The sequence below is a fragment of the Cervus elaphus genome, chromosome 5, assembly GCF_910594005.1.
Source record: "Cervus elaphus chromosome 5, mCerEla1.1, whole genome shotgun sequence".
Classification (NCBI taxonomy): domain Eukaryota; kingdom Metazoa; phylum Chordata; class Mammalia; order Artiodactyla; family Cervidae; genus Cervus; species Cervus elaphus.
In genome coordinates this window covers 92,913,732-92,933,194 of record NC_057819.1, presented here as the reverse complement: position 1 = coordinate 92,933,194, position 19,463 = coordinate 92,913,732, and the positions used below count along the sequence as shown (strand labels likewise).

Below are 19,463 nucleotides of genomic sequence, written 5' to 3'. Positions count from 1 at the left end.
CCTGGCTGACTGGCCCTCCCCCCTAGGCAGGGCTGCAGGGGGCTTGGTGGGACTTGATGGTTAAGTATGTTTGCCACCTTTCACTGGAGGCCCAGTTCAGTGTACTGCCGTGTTCACTTCAATCAATCATTGAAAAATGGGAATCTGGTTTGTGAATAAGCCAACTTTAGACTGAATGTCCCTTCCCTCCCCCTTGAAAATCTTGGCATTTCTGAGGACCTCTGACAAGGGATAATAAGTGGTGTAATAATCTGTAACATGAAAAGTGGCCCTCAGTGGCCCTCTTGGCAATTTCAGTCTTAAAAGGTTGAGTACTGATTGGAGATATTTTTTTTTTTTGTCTCCAGGGGAAAAAAAATCCAAAACAGCTCTTTAGGTCTCCCCTTTCTGCTGAGTTTGGGTCTGGGCTAAGATATGCCGGAGGGAAGGAAAGATCCCACAGGTTGTGGAACTCAGTGAGGGTGGAATCAGGTGGTTAATAGGTGGTTCTCACAACTGATGGAGTTGAAAGCACCCTGAATGCGCTTGTCTGTGGGCTGTTCTTTCGTGAAGGTGCTTTTTGCCTTTACTCCTCCTCCCATCCATGTGAAAGAAAACTCTCTTCCACTTGTTAGATGAGACCTATAGTCAGCCTAGAGTAAGAAGGCTAAAAAGAATATTGAGAGTTGAGCCTCACTGTGATGCAAAACCTGGCTTGAGTTCCATAAGCAGTTAGGGCCACCCGCAGAGGACGGGGTGAGCAGCATGGTGTGGGGCACCCTGTGTGAACTTACCACCTGCAGTGGGGCAGTGGCCCAGTGCTGCCAGCAGAGGGAGGACTTGGTCTGGGGAGGGGGAATCTGGCTTCTGCTGAAAGGCTATTACAGAAGAGGTTCCACCTGTTGGCGCTGGAAACCCAGGTCTGTGCTTAAGTGAAGGCATTTCCTCTGCTAGAGCCCATGGTCTTCTACCAGCTTCCAGGCCTCACTATACCAAGATGGTTTAGCTCATGAAAGAGTCATGTTTCTCAGCAAAGCAGCCAGGGCTTTGTCTCTCCCTACATGAGTGAATTTGACCTTTTGAAGGCTAGGTTGGTTAGTTCCTCAGACTTGCTGTCTCAGGCTTAGACCTTTGCTGTCACTTCTGAGAAGGGCTCTTCACCTGAGTCTCTGGCTGGGAAAGCAGAGAGGGCAAGCTACAGCCTTTGAAACTTCTTCCCATACTCTGAGCCTGAACAGTATTTTCCATACACAGGCCTCTTAGATGGGGGGACTGAGCCTCCTCGCCCACCTTCCTGTAAACCTAAGGCCACTTAGGGCCAGGCAAGAGTAAGGCGCTTTATGCTGATGAGTTAATCTTTACAAACCTAGCAGGATTACTCTCATTTTACCAGCGAGAGTAAGGATGCCATGTAGCTAAGTAACTTGCCAAAAAGCAAGCATAGCAAAGATCCAAAACCAAATCTATTGCCAAAATTAAAGGAAGCTATTCTAGGGATTGCTGGAGCTTAAAACAGAATCCACCGATAAGGGGAAGAAAAATCCAGGCCCTGCCCCAAAATAGCTGGAAGATCACTGAAATCAGTTCAAATATGGATAATCACAGGCACCCTCTTTTAAGGCCTGTATGAAAAGCAAGTATGGATGGGGAAATCCAAGTGCTTTGAACACCTCGAAGGCTTTGGAGTTAGACTAACATTCACCAGGTACTCACAGTCATCCCTCATTATCCACAGGGAATTGGTTTAAGAATTCCCCAACTCATACCACAGTCCACAGATGTTCAAGTCCTTGATAGAAAATAGCATAGTATTTGCATATAACCACACATTTTCTGATATGCTTTAAGTAATTATAGATTATAATATCTAATACAATGTAACACCATGTAAATTTGCCCATGACTGGCCAGTAAGTTTTGCTCTATGTAACTTTTCCCCCAAGTGTTTCCAGTTCACTCTTTCTTGACTGAATTCAAGGATGTGGAACCCACAAAGGACCGACTGTATCTTGTGCTAGGTGGGAACTGGCACTGTCCTCATCACAGTTCACAAAGGTTCTTTTATTAACTATTGCACTTAAGTGAAATAATGCACATAAAATGCTTAGCAGTGTCTGCCATATCAAAAGTACTCAATGAATGGTAGCTACTATCAGACCAAGAAACACCTGCCAAAGGACAGGTGTTTCGTGGGGTATGAATCAGGGACTATAGCCCTCAGTGTTGAGCCTGCACCTCCCTCATCGAACCACCAGAGGGCAGCAGCAGGCAACTCGTCCACACAAAGCCCCTTGCAGTCCCTCTGTCCTCCACCAGAGGGCGATCCATGAGCGCCGTTGGAACGGGTCAGAACCTCCCCTGAGGTCCCTTGACTTCACCTTTGGGCCCAGCCTTCCAGGACCCTAAGCAACCCAGATGAGTCAGGTGGAACCAAGTTAATAAATACAATTCAGGATTTATTAAAAATCAGGGCTCCCCGCTGTGCCCTCCTGGCACTAAGTAAATAAATAACCAGAGGGGACACAGCTGGGGAAAGGATAAGAGAAATCAGATCTCAAGACAAGATTCTTTTAACTACCCCCTCAGTTTCCCACCTCCCCCTCCCCCCTATGGCTCTTGGGACATAGCACCAGCAGGCACCTCGGTCCCGGGAAGAGTGTAGCCGGCACCAAGGCGTGTCTGCCCTGTCCAGGAGACAGGTCCGGGGCTCGCTGGTTTCCAAGCCCTTGATGACCCTAAGACCTGCTCTTCCCAGAGGTCAGGGCTGAAGCACCAATAGGAGGCACCTGAGGGTGGTGGGGAAGGAGGGAGGGGGAGCGGGGTACCAGAGCCTCGGCGGCAGCAGCAGCAGCAGCTGTAAGGGGGTCCGGCCCCCTCTCCAGGCTCAGCCGTGCCCGATGGAGGTCATTGCCCTCCCCCTTTCTCCTGCCGCTTGGCCTGCTCTCAGCTGAGGATCTTTCGGGGCAATTCAACCGAGGCACGGATGAAGACCGCATCATCCCGCACATAGTTTCGCTTGCGGATATCCTGGTGGGAGATGAACTTGGGGTAACCAAAGCCCAGAGAACTCTCATCCAGGGAGCCCCGCCAAGTGCCTGGTTTTTGGAAATTCTTCCAGTTTGGGTCAGGGTGAAAAGTCTCAGTGACATGCTGTGGCTTAGCCAGCCCAGGGTCACTCTGATCCAGTAATGAGAAGGTCACGCGGCGGGCGAAGGGCCACTCGAGGAGATTGTCAAAGGCACCCGGCAGCACGCGAATGTAGAGCGAGAGGTGGGTGCCCTCACCGCTGCCATTGCCGTTGAGGAACGCAGACACCTGCAGCTTGTAGCCGTACTTGTGCGTGTAGAAGGCGGGACTGAAGCACTCGAGGTTGGGCTTGGCCTTGGCCTCCTGGAGCCGGCGCCCGTAGCTGCCAATCTTCCAGATGAGCACGCCATCACTGCCCACCGACAGCTCCTCCAGCTCTCTCCGCAGCTCCTGCAGCTCTTGCCGCTGCCGGCTCACCAGGGCACACATCATGGCCAGATGCGGCTTCACGCTCTCCTCCACGTGCCGGGCCATCGCCAGCTTAGGGCACTGTCGGCAAAGCCCCAGGCCCATGGGGGAAAGAGAGGAGAATGAGTAGGGGCAAGTCCAGGGGAGAGGGGAGGAGTGGATACAGGGTGGTGGGCACCGAGCCCTGAATGGGAAAGACAGGGCACTAGGATAAGGCTGGAGCCGGCCAGCAGAGGAAGGACTGGGCCCAGCACAGCAGGGACCACTCAGGCCCGAGGTCTGCGGTCTCAAGCACCAAGAAGGGAGCTGACCGGAAAGAAAAGAGGCATCTCACCCTGTGCTTGCAGCCGGAGTCTTTGAACGGGCACAGCACCAGGGCGGTGCTACAGCTGTCCTTCAGGTGGCCTGGCAGGTCCTCCCGAGCCACGGTGCCCACGCCACACTGGTTGGGGCACGGCACAGGCAGCCTCGGGCACTGGTACTGGTGACTCTAGGGCCGCAGAGGCAGAGTGGAGCAGTCAGCGGCCCGACTCCCTGCTCCCGGCCCCGCAGCCCCGGAGCAGCTGGAGAGCCCCTCCAGCTCTGGGCTCAGGAAGGGCCTCACCTGGATGGTGTCGAAGACGAACTCCTTGGTGCAGTAAGTGCAAGGCTGGGTGCGCTTGGGGCACTCGGAGGTGGCATGCTGGGCCAGCAGCCGCCGCATCATGCGGGCACCACACTTGTTCTCACAGTACACGCTCTCCTGCGGGCACACGCCCTCGTGGCTCTGCGCAAGCGCGGGGGCGGGGGGCGGCGCTGAGTCTTTGGGGCTCCTGGGACCCGGGCGCCCCTCCACCCCCGGGGCCCCACCCACCTCGAAGGCCTCCCCGCTGAAGTCGCAGCCGCAGAACTCGCACTTGAGCCGCCGCTTGGGGCAGTCGTGCTGCAGGTGCGCAGGCAGGTCGCGGCGGCTCAGCTTGGCGGGGCAGCGGTTGGGGCAGGGCACCACGTTGAAGCTGCAGGTACTCAGGTGGCCCTGGGGGAGGGGCTGAGTTAGTGCCTGCCTGGGGGGCGGGCGTCCCGCCCCCCCGGGGCAGAGGCTCACCTGCAGGTGCCGAAGGGGGCCATTCCAGCGGCAGCCCTCCTCGCTATGGATGCAGCGGATGGACAGGCCCAATACCTGCACCTCCAGTTCTGGGTCCGGGTAGATCTGGGGTCACGCGGAGCAGTGATCAGGGACAGTGCCTGCGACAGTCCCCAGTTCCTGCCCTCACCCCCCACCCCAAAGGCTTGCAGGCTTCCTCAGAGCCAGGAACATCCTCTCTCCCGCTAAACTCCCCTCGGAGCCCAGAGGGCAGCAGGTGGCATCTGCTCCAACCCCAGATTCCGGGGTCCCCAATTCGCTGACGCAGGGGGGTGACAGCCAATCAGCCTGCCCAGCCCCTGGCAGCCCCCACACCATCCGCTTCCTTCCCCATGGTAGAGGGGTCCTGGCCCTCAGCCACAGGTCTGGCCAGCCACCCAAAGGGGAGGGGAACACTTCTGGTGGGCACAGAGAAGCTCTGTGCACCCCCACAGGCTGGGCATTGTGCCCGCCCTCCAGGGCAAACACGGGCCTCATTTGCAAACTGGCCTGGTAGGAGGGAACAGGCCACCTTTGTGGGGGCGCACAGCACTGGGTTGACATTGGCCCCGAGCCCACGGCTGCAGCGGCAGCTCCAGCCTCCACCAAGGGCGGCAAGAGCCTGTACCTGGCACGGTGAACTCACCTTGGCATAGTCCAGAGGAAGCTGGTCCTCCGGGCACTTGAAGACTCCTTCACTGTGGTGGGGGGACGGGGGGGACAGGGTCACAGAGCTGAAGGGGAGACCCTGGGGCCCCACCCCGTCAGCCAGAACAGCCTCTGTGTCACCAGATGGGTTCCCAGGCAGCCTCGCCGGAGAGAGCAAGTAGAGGCCTGAGGGTACCCACTTCTCCAGGACCCCCGGAAGAGCCCGGCTCCTGTCCCGGGGAGGGAGGATCTGGGCCCAGCGGAGGCAGAGGCAGCTGCCTCAGGCAGCATTTGGCCAACAGGTGGCAGCTGGCACCCCTCCCCCCAGGACGGCAGCTGGACTGGGAAAGGCACAGGCTGCCCAGCCACCCAGTCCCCCAGGCTGGTGTTCACTGGCTGGGCTGGAAGCTCACAGAGGAGGGTGAGATGGGCTGAGATTAAGTGCCAGGGCTGCCCAGTCCCCATGAGGGTGCCCAGCCCACAACCCAGAGCAAAGGCCAGCTTGGGGCCACCTTACCCCACCTCTCCCTCCTCCTAGGTGGGTGTGTCTTCTAAAGCAAAGAGGAGGCTGCTCCAAGGTCCTGTGTTTACACTCCCACCCCGTTCTCACCACCGGCCTGAGAAGGGGCTCAGTGTCCCCATTTGGCAGATGAAAGAACTGGGGCTCCCAGGTGAACCGGATACGCCTGCCTGATTCCACAGCTCGGTTTCTACCACCTTGTACACAGAAGACAGGCTCGTCCTGGAAAAACTGGCCAGGCAAGCACAGCCAAGACTCTGCTCACTGCACAGCAGGTATCCGAAGCCTGCTGACCCTGCCCGCTGCCCTCGGGTCCTTCACCAACCCCACACCAGGCCGTCAGCACTCCAGGAACCTGCGGCATGCCTCCTCCTGCCAGCATGGCCTTGCTGACCCCAGCCAGGACCAGTCACTGCTGCCTGGCGCAGCCTAGGCAGGGCAAAGGCTCACTCAGCAGGACTGAAGGCCCTCAGGCCTGGCATTTCTGGCAACTCTGAGTCAGGTAGGTAGGTGGGAGGCAGGCCAGGACGAAGGTGGAAGCAGACGCCACACGGCACCCCTGTCCAGGATGGCACTTGGCAGGCCGCAGGCAGGCCGTGCTCCCCGTGGTCAAAGGATTTCTAGCACCCATCTCCTCCCCCTGATCCCACGACTACTACTGGCCATGCTGCCAATACCCAGACGAATACATGCCCAGGCACTGAGGAGGTGTGCCCGTGCCCACGGGGCAACCGGCCTTCCTGGACCAACCTGAGTAATAGCCCTGGCAAGAGCAGGGGACGAGGGGTGGGCCTGGGGGAGGGGGGGTCTGCTTGGCTGCTTCAGGAATGTGCTGACTTCGCGGTTCTGGATCAGGGAGGGGGGCTGAGGCAAGTCCCCAGGCTTCAGGCTGAAGATTAGCCTGGGCAGCTTGGGGCCCAGCCAGAACAAAGGTTCCCCCAGGACGGCGGACACCCTAGCTGTTAGGGTGGGCGGGGCAGCGCCCTTCCCTCCCCGGGCCTCAGAGTGAGCCGCGGGGTGGGGGCAGGCCGGGCCAAGCGCTCCAGGCTGTGCAGTGGAGGCCCAGGCCCAGGGGAGAAGACAGGATGGGGGAGGGGGCTGGGGGAGAGGAAGAGGGGATTTCCGGGAGGGGGAGGGGTAGAAGCCGCCGAGAGGGGCAGAAGGGAGGGAAACCAGCCTGACAGCCCCCTCCCCCGATCCTCCCTCGAGGCAGGCAGGGTGGGTCAGCTGAAGAGGGGGGGAGGCTCAGCTGGCCTCATCTGGAAACCAGAGGGCCGGGAAGGGCACGGGAGAAGACAATGGGGCTGTGTGTCGGTAGGAGAGCGTGTGTACACGGACGGGAGGAGGGAGGAGGGGAGGGAAGAGGAGGAGGGGGCCCGCACCGAGGCTCGAGCAGGAGCATATGTGAGGGCAGGACCGGTCCAGGCTGCGGGGAACACAGCAAAACAAAGGGGCCTGCGAAGATCGCAGGGCTAGGGGCCGCGGAGGACGGAGGCAGGGGACCTTTCAGGCACGAGCCCCGGAGGTGCTCTCGCAGCCTGGGCCCCGCGAACCCTCAACACACAGCCTCCTGACACACGGCAGCGGCTAGCCCACCTTCCCCGGGGCTCTCGGCGGACGACCCCAAGATCCGGGGCTCCCTCTTCCGGCCTCCCCACGCCCCGGACAGTGCAGTTCCCAGCGCGGGCTGGAGACTCAGGACAGCTCAGGGCGCCCGGAACTCGATAGGGCCCTAAGAGCCAAGGGACGGATAAGCAGGGGCGGGAGACGGCGGGGTGCGGGCCCCTCCCTAACGATCTAGACCATCCGCGGTACCCAAGACTCCCAGAGGCGGGGAGGGGCACCCAGCAACGGACTCCTGCTTCACTGAAGATCGGGGCGTCACAGTCCTCCCCCTATCGTTCGAGCACAAACCGCCCGCGCTGACACCCCCCCCCCCCCCGTTAGATAGTTGTGCGCCTGTAGGTAGTTGCGCGACCCGTGGGCAAGTCGCAGTCTTTCTTTGAATCTGTGAAATGGGGGAACAATAGCTGCCATTCTGGGAACATCGGAAAGATGAGAAGGGCTTAGATGGGTGAAAACTCCGGAGGCTTAAGGCGCCGCGCGGGACAGAGGGTTTTGTCCTCCTCTTCCCAGAAGGATTCAAAGTTCAAGGCCGAGGCCGCTCTGGCTCTCAGGTGAGGGGGAAGGGCCGGTCGCAGGTCAGGAAGGGCGTCCTTTCCCACCTCCACCCCGCGGGAAGGCACGGGATTCATCTCACCTGGCGCGTGGCACGCGGGACCCTACGAATTCGAGCGTGGGGGGATGGCCGTCCCTAGGGGCGTGACGTCACCGCAGCCCCGTGACGTCACGGCGGGCACCCCTGAGGTCACCGGGCCGCGGCACAGACAAAGAGCAGACGTGCTCCCGGCCCCGGCACTCCCGGGGCAGCGTCTCCCGTCCCCCCCCGGCCGGCCGTCCCCGCTCCCCCCGTCCCGGGCCGCACCTGAGGAACTCCTGCAGGCAGGTGTCGCAGAAGCGGTGGCCGCAGGTAGAAACCTGCACGGGCTCGCGCATGGGCTTCCCGCACAGCGGACAGAGCAGCCGCCGCTTGGGCTTCTCCAGGAACTTGTAGTCGAAGCCGGGCATGGCGGGCGGGCACGGGCGAGCGGGGCCGGGTGCGCGAAGGCCCCACAGCCCGTGCCTCGCTCCGGCCGCGCTCCCGGCTCCGGGCGGCGCCGACTGGCGGCCGGGGCCCGCTCGCGGCCCCTGAGCCCGCCCGCCGGAAGAGGGGGCGGGGCCGCGCCCGCGCGGTCCTAGCGCCCGCGCCGCCGCGCTCCCCACCCACCCTGCCGGCCGGCGGCTTCGGGGTCGGCGCTCTGCCAGACTCGCCACCGCCGAGGAGCAGGGGTTCCCCCTTCCCCTCGGGAAGAAAAACCGAGGCCCCGCTTCTCTCCTGGGCTGGGGAGGTCGGAAGGAGCTCGGACGCTGGATGGGGCGGAGGGCCTCGGGGGACCAGCTGGGCCGCGCCACAAAGATTCGCTTCTCCGGAGTCAACAGCTCGGTCTCGGGGGCCACGTGTCGCTCAGGGGCCCGGGGCTCCAGCCTCCAGGTGCTAGGCAGCTGAAGCATAGCAACCAGATCCGGGGAGTCCAGCTGGGCGGGGAGGCCGGGCTGGGCCCCGGGCCAGAGGAACCTCGGCCCCAGCCTCAGGCTGCGCCCACATTCCTCCCTGGACCGCGGCTCTGCTGCCCAGATCAAGCCCAGCCCAGACCAGCCCAGCCCTGGGGTGGCCGCCCCCACCCCTGAAGAGACCACACTCTAGGCAGGCAGCTGGTTTTTTCTTTTCTTTTTTTTTTTTAATTGGCGCGCTACCCTCCCAGGCATCTGGGAAGCTAGTCTGGTCCAGCCAGCTACCCCTTCTCCCAACCTGCTTTGGGGGAATGGCATGGAGTGAGGGGCCATCTTCTGAGTGTACTGCAGCCTATGCACCCCCGCAGGGGAAGGGAGGCACTCAAAAACTATGTAAACCCCTGCCTCTGGATATAGGAGTGGGGGCGGGCGGCAGCACTCCTGGGACCTCCCTGCCCCAGGCGATGCAGGGGCTAGGTCGCTGGAATGGCCAGTCCAGGCAGGCCCCAGCTTGCCCTACTCCAAAGCACCGCGCTGCTCTCCCAGTAGACACCAGGGACTTATTTTCTAACTGGGGGAAGGGGCAGGATCTGGGTGGAGCCACACCGCCACCTCCAGCCTTTTTCTGCAGAGGCTCCTGAGACCACGCTGCTTCCAAAAGTTACTATGGCCTCCAACTCTAACCAGGCTGAACCCTGGGGACATTAACTAAAGATAAGAAGGAGTGGGGAGGGGAAACTAGGATGTTGGGGGAATTGAGTGGGTTGAGTTTTACATTTGTTGTCTAGTCGCTAAGTCGTGTCCCGATTCTTTGTGACCCCATGGACTATAGCCCTGTAGGAGCTCGCCAGGCTCCTCTGTCCAGGGGATTTTCCTGGCAAGAATACTGGAGTGGGTTGCCATTTTCTACTCCAGGAGACCTCCCCAACCCAGGGATCGAACTGAGCCACCAGGGAAGCCCATATCCAGAGCCAAAAGCAGAGCAGGGGTTTTACTGGTCCTTATATCCCATAGACGATACAATCCAGTGTGGTGCCTGCACTTTTCAAGAACATTCACAGGAGAAGCAATATCAGGGTAGCCCGGCAGTGTATCCAGGTGTGTCAAGGGGGGACTGGCTCATCCGTGACCGCTGGGGAGTACAAAAGAGAAATCCCTGCAGCCTCCCAGAGAGTGGTGCCTCCAGCAAACCTCAGCTCCCTCCACTCTCTCCCACACGGGGCCCTGGACTCTGGATCCTGCCAGGCCCAGAAACAGAGGTTCAAACGGAAACTGGACTTGAGGGCTGGAGGAGAAAGAATGCATTCGATCCCCAGGGAGCAGAGGGGGCAGCCCTTCAGTGAGGCCCAAGAAGTGCCTACCCTTGCCCGCCCTGGGAGCTCACTTTGGCCTTGCAGCTTCTGCTTTCATTTATCTGGGAGCTGAAGATGCTTTTAGCAATTTGGGGTGTGACCGCTGGGGATGCGAGTATGGGCAGGAGCCAGCTGGGTTAACCCTTGTGTGGGTGAGGGTGAAGTTATAACTCACGGCGGATAGCCAGGAGAGTGTTGCCATGGCAACAGGACACGGAGGTCACCGTGTAGGGGTGGGTCTCATCCAGCTGCACTGGCCTAGGGACTGCGGCGTCCTCATCTCTCCTTCCCAGGCGACCTCGGGCCCCTTTACCCCAGGAGTACACTTCACCTTCTACCCCAAGAGAATCCCAAGGAAAGCAATGGGACAAAGAGTTTAGCAAGCAGCTAGCCTTCTAGATTGCCCTACCGGCCCCCACATGGGGTTGCTGAGTTCAGCAGCCCTGAGCATAACCCCCCACTGCCCAAGGGTCTGCCCACACCTCCATCTGTCCCCATAATGTTCATTAATCACCTGCCCCAATGGCGACAGTGAAGGCATCCCCACAGGCCACCATTGCTATCTTGATGCCCTGGAGGCCCTGGACTTGACAGGGTGCCCGGCTGACCCGGCGAGCATTGGTACCCAGCTGCCCATGCTGATTGCTGCCGAAAGTGTAGCAGTCACCAGAGGCTATAGGAGAAGAAAGAGGTAAGGAAGAAAAGGGCCCAAGGAAGCCAAGATAATCCGCCTTTGGCCTACGGTGTCCAGGTCCTACTTACCAGTTACAGCAGCTGAATGAGCAGTGCCCAAGTCCACACTCAGCAGGGGCTCCCGGTCCAGGGGTGCAGAACCTAACGGAGTGAAATTCAGGGCCTCCTCCACTTGCTGGTGTGGGGCAGGCTCCTCCCCTAGGGAGAGGTGGTCCAGGCCCAGCTTGTTGAACCTGAGGACAGAGCCAGGAGCCAGTTCAACTGATACACTTTATATAGACTGTCCTCCCCCTCACCTATCTGGGCAGGAGCTGGTGCACCAGGGGACAGGCCCCACCCTGGGCTGAACTCATAGCAGGTTGGGTTGAACAGGTCCCACCCTGGGTTCAACTTAAGCCCTCATCACTTCTAATCCTTGGTGGGAGGTAGGCAGTGACAGATGGAACGCTGGCAGCTAAGGGGGATGGGGGGCGTGGGGGGGAGGCTAGCCATCATAGCGCACCTAGGTACCTGCTGCTCCCATTTACCTGTTGCTCCCACAGGCCAGGGCTCGGCCAGGCACCGTGAGGATCATGGAGGAGTCAATGCCACATATGACCCTCTGGGCTTCCTGTCCCGGGGGCATGGGCACCTGCTGCGGGCAGCTATGGGACTCCCTGGTGCCTAGTCCCAGCCGACCTGTAAGGAGAAACCAGGACTGGGCTCATCTGAGTTTTAGGACTGACGATACTAGGATAAAGGGCCCATGGAGAGGAGGTGACGGCATGAATGAAGGCTGTTCCCCAGACTGAAATGCCCATCCTTGGCCCCTCTGTGGGTCAAAATCCTATTCCTCCTTTAAGGCCCTGTTCAGATGCCATATCTTTCTTCTCCAAGTGGAGCCTCTTGCCATTCCTTGGGTTCCCACACCTCTGGACCTTGGGGGGAGCCCTGCGGCGGTCTGTCCTCTATCATGCTGGAGATATATCCTCTGTGATCCCTCCTCCACTTAGACTGAGTCCCCTAGGAGGACAGGGACCACATCTAAGTCTCTAGTTTCAATTCCCAGCCTGATGCCTGACCCAGAGAGGACCACAACAAATATGGCTGGAGAAATGAACTCTCTCTCATGACATCATGAGTGCCCGAAGAAACTGAAATCTTATTCATCTTGTCCAGCACTCTGGACAAGGTGGGTGCATAGTGGGTGCACAATAAAGGTTTGTGGAGTGAACAAATGAATCGGAGAGAAAAGAAGGGCAAGAGAACAGGCCATGGGGTAGAAGATGGCTATGAAGGGGGTTCATGGCTATGAAACCATAACTGGGGGGTTCCAAAGGCTGGAACAGAGTGAAAACTTACCACCATCTCCGCGGCCCCAAGCAAATAGTTCTCGCTCAGTGGACAAGGCCAGCACGTGAGAGGCCCCACAAGCCACTTGCACCATCTCATAGCCCAGCAGGGCCTCCACGATGGTGGGCTAGAGAGAGAGAGAGAGAAAGAGAAAGCAAGGGCAGACTGGGCAAGGGGCCTGGTTAGCCACCAGGCCTCAGCATTTCCTGTAAGGATGAAGTTGGAAGTTGCAAGTTCTCATGAGGTGGCTGTCTCTTTAACTACCCCCCACATGTACTGCACCCGCTGGGGAAGCCTGGTCTTTCTGTACTTCCCCAGACTTTGCCCAGAACAGGTGCAGCCTGGAAGCTACTGGGACCGTGGTTGCTGGGGATTCCCCTTCCCCCAACTTGGGCGTCAGCTCTCAGATGTGGGCTCCTTGCCATGTCCCTACTTCCTCCTCCCCAGGGTGCAGGCAGAACCCACCTGGCTGATGTCATTGAGGCCGCCATGGCCTAGGCACCCGTTGCTGCCACTGCCAAAGGTCATGATGATGCCTCGGTCTGGGGAAGGGGGCAGTGAGGGAAAGGAGACAGTTTAAGCTGTTCTTCCAGACAGACCAGTGCAACCTTGGATTAGAGGAGCGAGAAAAAGTTAGTTGGCAGCTAGGGCTGGAAGAACTGGGTGAGGGGAGACAAGGACAGGGTTCTTTCTTCCCCAAGTGTGTGACTCTGGACAAGTGACAGCGTCTGAGCCTTAGTTTCCAGATCTGGCATATGGGAATCTAACTGCCTTGCCAGGTCCGCTAGGAAGATTAAGGGAGATCTATAAGTAAAGCACCTCCTGGAAGATAAAAGCGTGATTAGCAAATGACAGGCAACCGATGGAAATTGCTCTGGGGGCCTTCTTAAAGCCGAGTCCCCACAGGGGAGGGCCCTGACCCGCTCACCAGTCAGGCAGGCGGTGAAGAGGTCCCCACAGGCCACGTGCTTGATAGTCACACCCGACTGACCCTCCAGGAAACGGGAGACGAACTGGGGCTGCTGCTGCTCCACCGCCCCCGGCAGGAGGGTGCCACCTCCAGCGCCAAGGGGCGGGGCCTGAGAGGGGATGGGGAGGGCGTGGGCGGGGCCTGAGCGCTCAGCTCTGGACCCCGCGCCGCCTCGGTTCTGACCCACCCCTGCTGGCTGCTCACCTCCCAAAGGATGAGGCGCCCGGAGCGAGTGACGCCGGCCTTCTGCGTGCGCCCGGCTGCCACCTGGACCACCTCCGTGTTGAGCATGGGCAGCCGGAGCGGCGCGCTGAGCCCGCCGCCCCACGTGTACACCGACGACAGCGGCGGCGGGATGGCCGGCCGTGGTGGTCCCCGGGGGACGCCTGCGGGGACAGCTCATCAGGCCCGTTACATAGGTGCGAACGCCGCATGGACCCTGGCGGTCGCCCCGCCCGCCCGACTCACCTCTGCACCGGGCGCTGGTGGTCCTGCTTCCTGTAGTGCCCGGGGCCATGGGTGGCCCAGCGGCCAAGGGCTTCTCTGCCCTGCGGGACAGATGCGGTGGGCGTCAGGACAAGGACCCTCCCTGACGAGCCCACATTAAGGCAAAGAGGACTGGCCCAGAGCACCCCTGTGCCCCAGACCTCCCCTGGGTGCCCCCCATCCCCGGCTTCCCAGGGCCCCCTCCCGCCCCCCCTCGCTGCACCGGCCTCCGCATGCGGACACTGCCCAGGTCCGTGTGCAGGTTGAGGAGTGCCCGGATGCAGAGGGGCTGCGCCATGATGTGGCTGAGCGGCGGCCGCTGGGCGGGCTCCAGGCTGAGCAGACTCAGAACCAGCTGGCGCAGCTCTGGGCTGTACCGGTCAGAGATGGGCGCGAAGGTACCGCTCATGATCTTCAGCACCAGCGCTGGCAGGTTCTGTGAAGGGAGCCGAGCCTCAGCCAGGCTCTTAAATCAGCAGCACCCCCAGCTCCAGCCCCTAGCCTGGTGGGGTGGTCGCAGCCCTGCACTCACTTGGAAGCCTTGGATGTCTTAATGGGACTCCTAGGAGGATAGGGGAACCAAACCCGGCTTTCAAGAACCTCTGATAGGGGAGCTGCAGCCCTGTCCCGCTGGCTGCCTGTTGGGGAAAACTCAAGTCCTGCCCTTATGAGAGTCCCTAATCTGATGGGAGAGTCCTACTCTCAGGAGTCTCCAGTTTAAGGGAGGACACACGCCCTAACCTCAGGAACCCACGGTGTGAGGGGAGGTGCAGCCCTGGCTGGGGGTAATCCACCAGCTTGAAGAGAGAGATATGATGGTGCTTGGGGCCAGGGACTTCAGGAGACAGAGGGAGGGATTTCCCAGCTGTTCCCCTTCCGGGGACTTACTCACCGCAGCCTCGAAGGCCCTCTTGAGGCTGGCCAGCTCATACAGGACACAGCCCAGGGCCCAGATGTCACTCTTCTGGTTGTAGGGCTTGCCCTCACACAGTTCCGGGGAAATGTAGCAAGGAGTACCCACCACCTGCAGGAGGGGAGCTGCTATTACAGCCGGGGAGGGAGGACCAAGGCTCTGGCCCCAAAGCCCGCTTAGAGACAGCGTCCCTTCAAAGCAGGCCAAAGTGTTTCCTTTAGAGGGACCACTCAGCCAGGGACCCAAGGGCCGAGGTCTTGGGGGTGCAGGGATGGAGACAGAGATGCCAAGTAGACCTGGCCCCCCAAAACCTCCAGCACCCCTGAGGGCCCCTCTGCCCCAGGCACCGTGTAGGCCTTGCTCTTGCTGCTAAGGATCTTGGAGATGCCGAAGTCGCCGATCTTGACGACCATGCGGTGTTTATCGAGAAGGATGTTTTGGGTTTTGAGGTCCCGGTGCAGGATGAGGTGGCTATGGACGTGATGCAGTGCCAGCAGGATCTGCACAAAGAAGTGCAGGATGGTCTCCTCCTCCAGCAGGGAGTTACAGCGCTTCTGGATGAACTCGGCCAGGGTTCCGCCTGCAGCCACAGGGAACTCGTCAAGACCCAGGCTTCTCTGTGCTCAAGTCTTCCCTTTTATGAAACTGAAGGCCCAGACAGGGCAAGGAAGGTCTGCTAGTATCACACCCCTGGGGTCAGAGCTCTATATACCTCGGACCCTCAGCCAAGCCCACTCCAAAGAGGGAATCAGGGTTGTCCCAGTGGCGAGAGGCCCTCAGGCCAATGCAAGAAGGCTGTCCCACCTGGTGCGTACTCCATGGCGATCATGAGAGCCTTGTCCTCTAGGAAGTTCTCGTAGTACTCAATGACGTTGGGATGGTTGAGCAGCTTGAGGACCTGGCACTCGTTCTGGGCTGCCTGCCGCTCTTCCTTGGTCATCTGCTCCACAGGGATCTGCTTGATGATCACCAGCTTCTGGTCAGCCTTGCGCAAGCACAGATGAACAATCCTGAGGACACGGAATACAGGAGTAGGGACTGAGCCTCCAGCCACGTATCAAGCAGGTCAGACTGGTGACTGGATGTTTCTTAGGACAGGGGAATAAGCACCTACACTAAGAAGTCACCTAAGTAAGTGCACAGAACATGAGTGAGGAGTAGGGAGAACAGACCACAAACTGTGCGAGGCCTTTGGCAAGTCTTTTAACTTATCTGGGACTCATTTTCACCATAGGCTCAAAGATGTAAAGTTAGTCTTGGTCTCAGTAAGTCCCCACAGACTCTGGAGTTAACTGCCTGGGTTCAAATCTTGGCTCCTCCTCTTACAAGTTATCTGGTCTTAAATTATGTGACATCAGGTTCTGGAAAAAATAGGGTCGATCTCACAAGGTAGTTGAGAAGATCAAATAAGAAAATGCAAGTTCTGCACTTAGCACACTATCTGGCACATCAAAAATAGTCAGCAGGAGCCATTCATTATATTATTTTCTTCCAACTCGGTAGTCAGTGTTCATAAAAGCAGGGTTTTGTTCTTTCTCCTTCACCACTATAGCCCCAGTGCATAGCTACTGCGTACCCCAGCACTTAGTAAGAGCTCTACAAGTATCTGGTGAATGAAGGATTATCTAAGTATCAAATGTCTATCTCCAGCTCAGACTTCTCCTCTGAGCCTCAGACTTACATATTCAACTACCTGTTTTGTATCTCTCCTTGAATGGCCCACAAGCATTCTAAAATGTAACAAATACAAAACTCTTGATCCCTGACCTCAAAACCTTTCCTTCCTCAGTTCCTCCTGTTTCAGTAAATGATACCACCATCCACTAGTTATTAAAGTCAGACACCTGAAAATCATGCCAGAATTTTTCTTCCATTTCACACTAACATATCTGTAAACCCTGTTTCTACTACCTCCAAGATATTGTGAACCCACCCATTTTTCTGTGTCTTCGCTATAACCCTTGACCAAATCATCATTTCTTGCCTAAAATACTACACTAGACTTCAAAAGGTCCTTTTCATTGTTGTCACCTCAAATCTAAATTCCACTGGCAGAGTCAGTGACTTTGTAAAAATGCAAATCAAATCAAGACCATTCCTTTGCTTAAATCTCTTTTCCTTGACACCCTAAGTAAATAAATTCAACTTCTTTACCTCTGCCTACAAGGCCATAGGGGCTTCCCAGGTGGCTCAACAGTAAAGAATCTGCCTGCAATTCAGGAGATGCAGGAGTTAGCTGCGGGTTGGATCCCTGGATCTGGAAGATACCCTGAAGGAGGGCATGGCAACCCACTCCAGTATTCTTGCCTGGAGAATCCATGAACAGAAGAGCCTGGCGGGACACAGTCCATGGGGTCACACACGGTGGAACACGACTAAAGTGACTTAGCATGCACACACACACAAGGCCATAATCTGGTTCCCGCCCTCTGTGACAATCACATTTTATTCCATTCTTTACCTTGCCCATTACATTCCAATGACATTAGTCTTCTTCTCAGTTCCTTGAATACTCTGAATTCTTTCCCACGTGAGGACGTTAGCAAAAGCTGTTTCCTTCGTTTGAGAAGCTTCGCTTTTTTCACTACGTATAGGTTCTCATTACTCAAGTCTTGATTTTAAATTTCACCTCTCAGAGAACTTTTCCTTAACCACCCCAAATGAACACTCCCTCGTGTTGTACTCTATTCTGTTTGTTAATCACTGCTTTAACAATGTCCTGTTTATAGTATAATTTTCCGGTAGTATGTAAGCTCCAAGAGGGAGAAGATCACGCCTGTTTTGGTCTTAACTGTATACACAGCACCGAAAGCCTGATGAGTACAGCAGCCGCTCAGCATTTGTTGAATGAATGAGTCAGGGTTAAAGAACAAACTCTGCGGGGGCCGCGAAGGCCGGCTGGGGGCGTGACCTCCTTGGAGGCGGAGTTTCCCAAACAGGACTAGAGCCGGAAGCCTGGGAGGGGCTTCCCGGAGTGGGCGCTCACGCCTCGGGGAGGGGCTACACGGGCGGCTATTTTGAGGTCAGAATTGGGGGGCTGATTTTCCCTCTCCCCAAGCGCTTTCCTCCCCCAGAGCCCTGGCTCACCCGAAGGCACCTCTGCCCACCACTCGGATCCGCTCGTACTTCTCCATCTCATTTCTCAGAGTCACATTTCCGGAACCCCCAAACCCAAAGGCAGCGCGTGCGCAGACCCACCCTCTCTAGAACCACGCCCACTGCCATTCAAGATAATTACGGGGAGGAGCTAGTGGAGTTAGGTGTTGGTTCAGCCTCTTATTTGTCTCCGCTGACTTGCACACTTTCTGCAGTTCGGATCCGCAGTCGGCCTTCTAGGGTCCAAGGAATAGGGCGATATGCCATTTCTTGGCACGCCCCGCAAAGGTCAGCACTGTACCAGCCACTGCCTACACACGTGGCCGCATCCGGCCCTTGCAGTTCTTCCTTAGATCGGAGGGGTTCCCCGCGCAGGTCAAGAGAGGGTGGGAAGAAAGGACGGATCTCTCTCTGCCCAACTCTTTTGTCCACTAATCACGCCGTTTTCTTTCTTTTTTTAAAAAATCACGCTGTTTTCGAAGTACAGGGCAGATTCTCATTAGCACGCAAACGATCAACTACCAAAACTGAACCGAGTCAGCGCTCTCGGTCTGTGGGCAGGGTGCAAGGCTAGTTTCGTGTTTGCCTAGGGAGGGACCGGGGAAACCCTGAGCTGTGTAAGTTGATTCACCTAGGGAGGACGTGACACGGTTTCCGGGCTGTCCCGACTGGTGAGCTCTGAGCTCGTCAACACTCTCAACTCCCCAGAGCACACGTACAACGCTTGCCGCTGCAGCAGAGTAATCTGACTTCAACATTTAACTAGAGAGGACCTCCTTGGGAGAAGATGGGAGGGAAGTGGACTGCTACCTGAAAGAATCGGGGAGAGGGAGAATGAGTCGTTCGGCTGATACGAGTTCAAGGGTTCTGCCCAGAGGTAGGGGGGCTGGTTAGTACACTTGTTTAAGGTCTTGATCAGAAGTGTGTTTAATTTCAGGTCTCTCCCTGGCGCCTCTTGCTCTTCACGAGCTCCATAGCTCCATAAAAGCTCAGTTAAGGAAGCAGGAAGGATGGTGATGAGCTTAGGGACAGCGTCCCTATTTCTGAGTGGGCGAGGAATGTGAGAAAAGGGGTATTTATCTTCAGCTCCTACTCTGCCCCTTGAAAGGGTGCCCAGACTTATCCACGCGGATGACCACTAGAAGGGCCCCTCATGAGCCCCCCCGCCCCCCCCCCCCGTCCCAACCTCTGTCTGGCTCAGGCCGGTGTGGCTGGTGGACAAAGCTGCCCTGAGAGCAAAGGGGAGCGCAAGGGGGGAAACCGCTCAGCCGTGACACTCCGTGCTCTCACCTAGAAACCGATCAGGCCTGGGTTGACCAAGGAGCCCCAGAGGGGTTAATGTGTAACCTTGGAGTCAGCAGGGGAAGCAGAGCAAACACCCAAACCTCTTGGCGCCTCAAGGCTTCTGATATTTCCCACTCACAGCACCTCCGGCCCCTCCGCCCCACCCCCAGCTCTCCACCGCCCTTCTGTTTGCGGAGTCTGGCTAACTCTCCACCCCAATCACCTCTTTTCTTTGGCGGTGGGAGGGGATCCGCGCCATAGTGAGGATAGGCTGACACCTTGTGGTCGCGAGCTGCATCTGCTCCAGTCCACTGGCCTGCAGAGTCACCCTAGCGGCCTGGGCAAATCGGCCGTCTTCCCCGCCCCAGCCTCTAGGGAGCCGGGAGAAGAGAGCTGGGACTGTGAGGGAGGACTGTGAGTGCCGCGCGGCCCCAGGAGCCCAAGAGCCGGCTGGGAGGAGGGGTGCTGACGGGTTAGTCGAC

General features: G+C 58.0%; 2 protein-coding genes across 7 annotated transcripts; both read right to left on the bottom strand.

The window, feature by feature from the left end:
* Positions 1-2,414: 2,414 nt before the first annotated feature.
* Positions 2,415-8,491, bottom strand: TRAF4 (TNF receptor associated factor 4). Of its 2 annotated transcripts, XM_043903204.1 has the most exons (7): positions 8,230-8,488; positions 5,223-5,274; positions 4,559-4,663; positions 4,328-4,489; positions 4,079-4,240; positions 3,809-3,964; positions 2,415-3,555 (listed from the first exon to the last, which is right to left on the bottom strand). In XM_043903204.1, the coding sequence occupies exons 1-7, from the start codon at positions 8,370-8,372 to the stop codon at positions 2,923-2,925; spliced, it is 1,413 nt and encodes a 470-aa protein (XP_043759139.1). In that variant the 5' UTR covers positions 8,373-8,488; the 3' UTR covers positions 2,415-2,922. The 2 variants fall into 2 exon arrangements, with proteins under 2 accessions (XP_043759139.1, XP_043759138.1); XM_043903203.1 differs by having other exon boundaries at positions 4,079-4,489; positions 8,230-8,491.
* A 569-nt stretch (positions 8,492-9,060) lies between these two features.
* On the bottom strand, positions 9,061-19,323 carry NEK8 (NIMA related kinase 8). Of its 5 annotated transcripts, XM_043903197.1 has the most exons (16): positions 17,689-17,773; positions 16,756-16,810; positions 15,406-15,611; positions 14,949-15,181; positions 14,581-14,712; positions 13,916-14,124; positions 13,671-13,750; positions 13,407-13,588; positions 13,161-13,311; positions 12,698-12,774; positions 12,242-12,359; positions 11,428-11,578; positions 10,970-11,133; positions 10,722-10,880; positions 10,383-10,541; positions 9,061-9,987 (listed from the first exon to the last, which is right to left on the bottom strand). In XM_043903197.1, the coding sequence occupies exons 1-16, from the start codon at positions 17,738-17,740 to the stop codon at positions 9,959-9,961; spliced, it is 2,157 nt and encodes a 718-aa protein (XP_043759132.1). In that variant the 5' UTR covers positions 17,741-17,773; the 3' UTR covers positions 9,061-9,958. The 5 variants fall into 5 exon arrangements, with proteins under 5 accessions (XP_043759132.1, XP_043759135.1, XP_043759133.1 ...); XM_043903200.1 differs by lacking the exons at positions 16,756-16,810; positions 17,689-17,773 and adding an exon at positions 19,205-19,323; XM_043903198.1 differs by lacking the exon at positions 16,756-16,810 and having other exon boundaries at positions 17,689-17,830.
* Between the last annotated feature and the right edge of the window lie 140 nt (positions 19,324-19,463).

Bases quoted from the DNA above. Each gene is read 5' to 3' on its own strand.
- NEK8 (XM_043903197.1), bottom strand. From the start codon at position 17,740: ATGAGATGGAGAAGTACGAGCGGATCCGAGTGGTGGGCAGAGGTGCCT. The intron at 11,579-12,241 runs GTAAGTTTTCAC...TTCTCCTTACAG, and splicing joins TTGGGGCCGCGGAGATGGTG to GTCGGCTGGGACTAGGCACC. The intron at 11,134-11,427 runs GTAAATGGGAGC...CTCTGTCCTCAG, and splicing joins CTGGCCTGTGGGAGCAACAG to GTTCAACAAGCTGGGCCTGG.
- TRAF4 (XM_043903203.1), bottom strand. From the start codon at position 8,372: ATGCCCGGCTTCGACTACAAGTTCCTGGAGAAGCCCAAGCGGCGGCTG. The intron at 5,275-8,229 runs GTGCGGCCCGGG...CCCCCACCACAG, and splicing joins TGCCTGCAGGAGTTCCTCAG to TGAAGGAGTCTTCAAGTGCC. The intron at 3,556-3,808 runs GTGAGATGCCTC...CTTTGCCGACAG, and splicing joins ACTCCGGCTGCAAGCACAGG to TGCCCTAAGCTGGCGATGGC.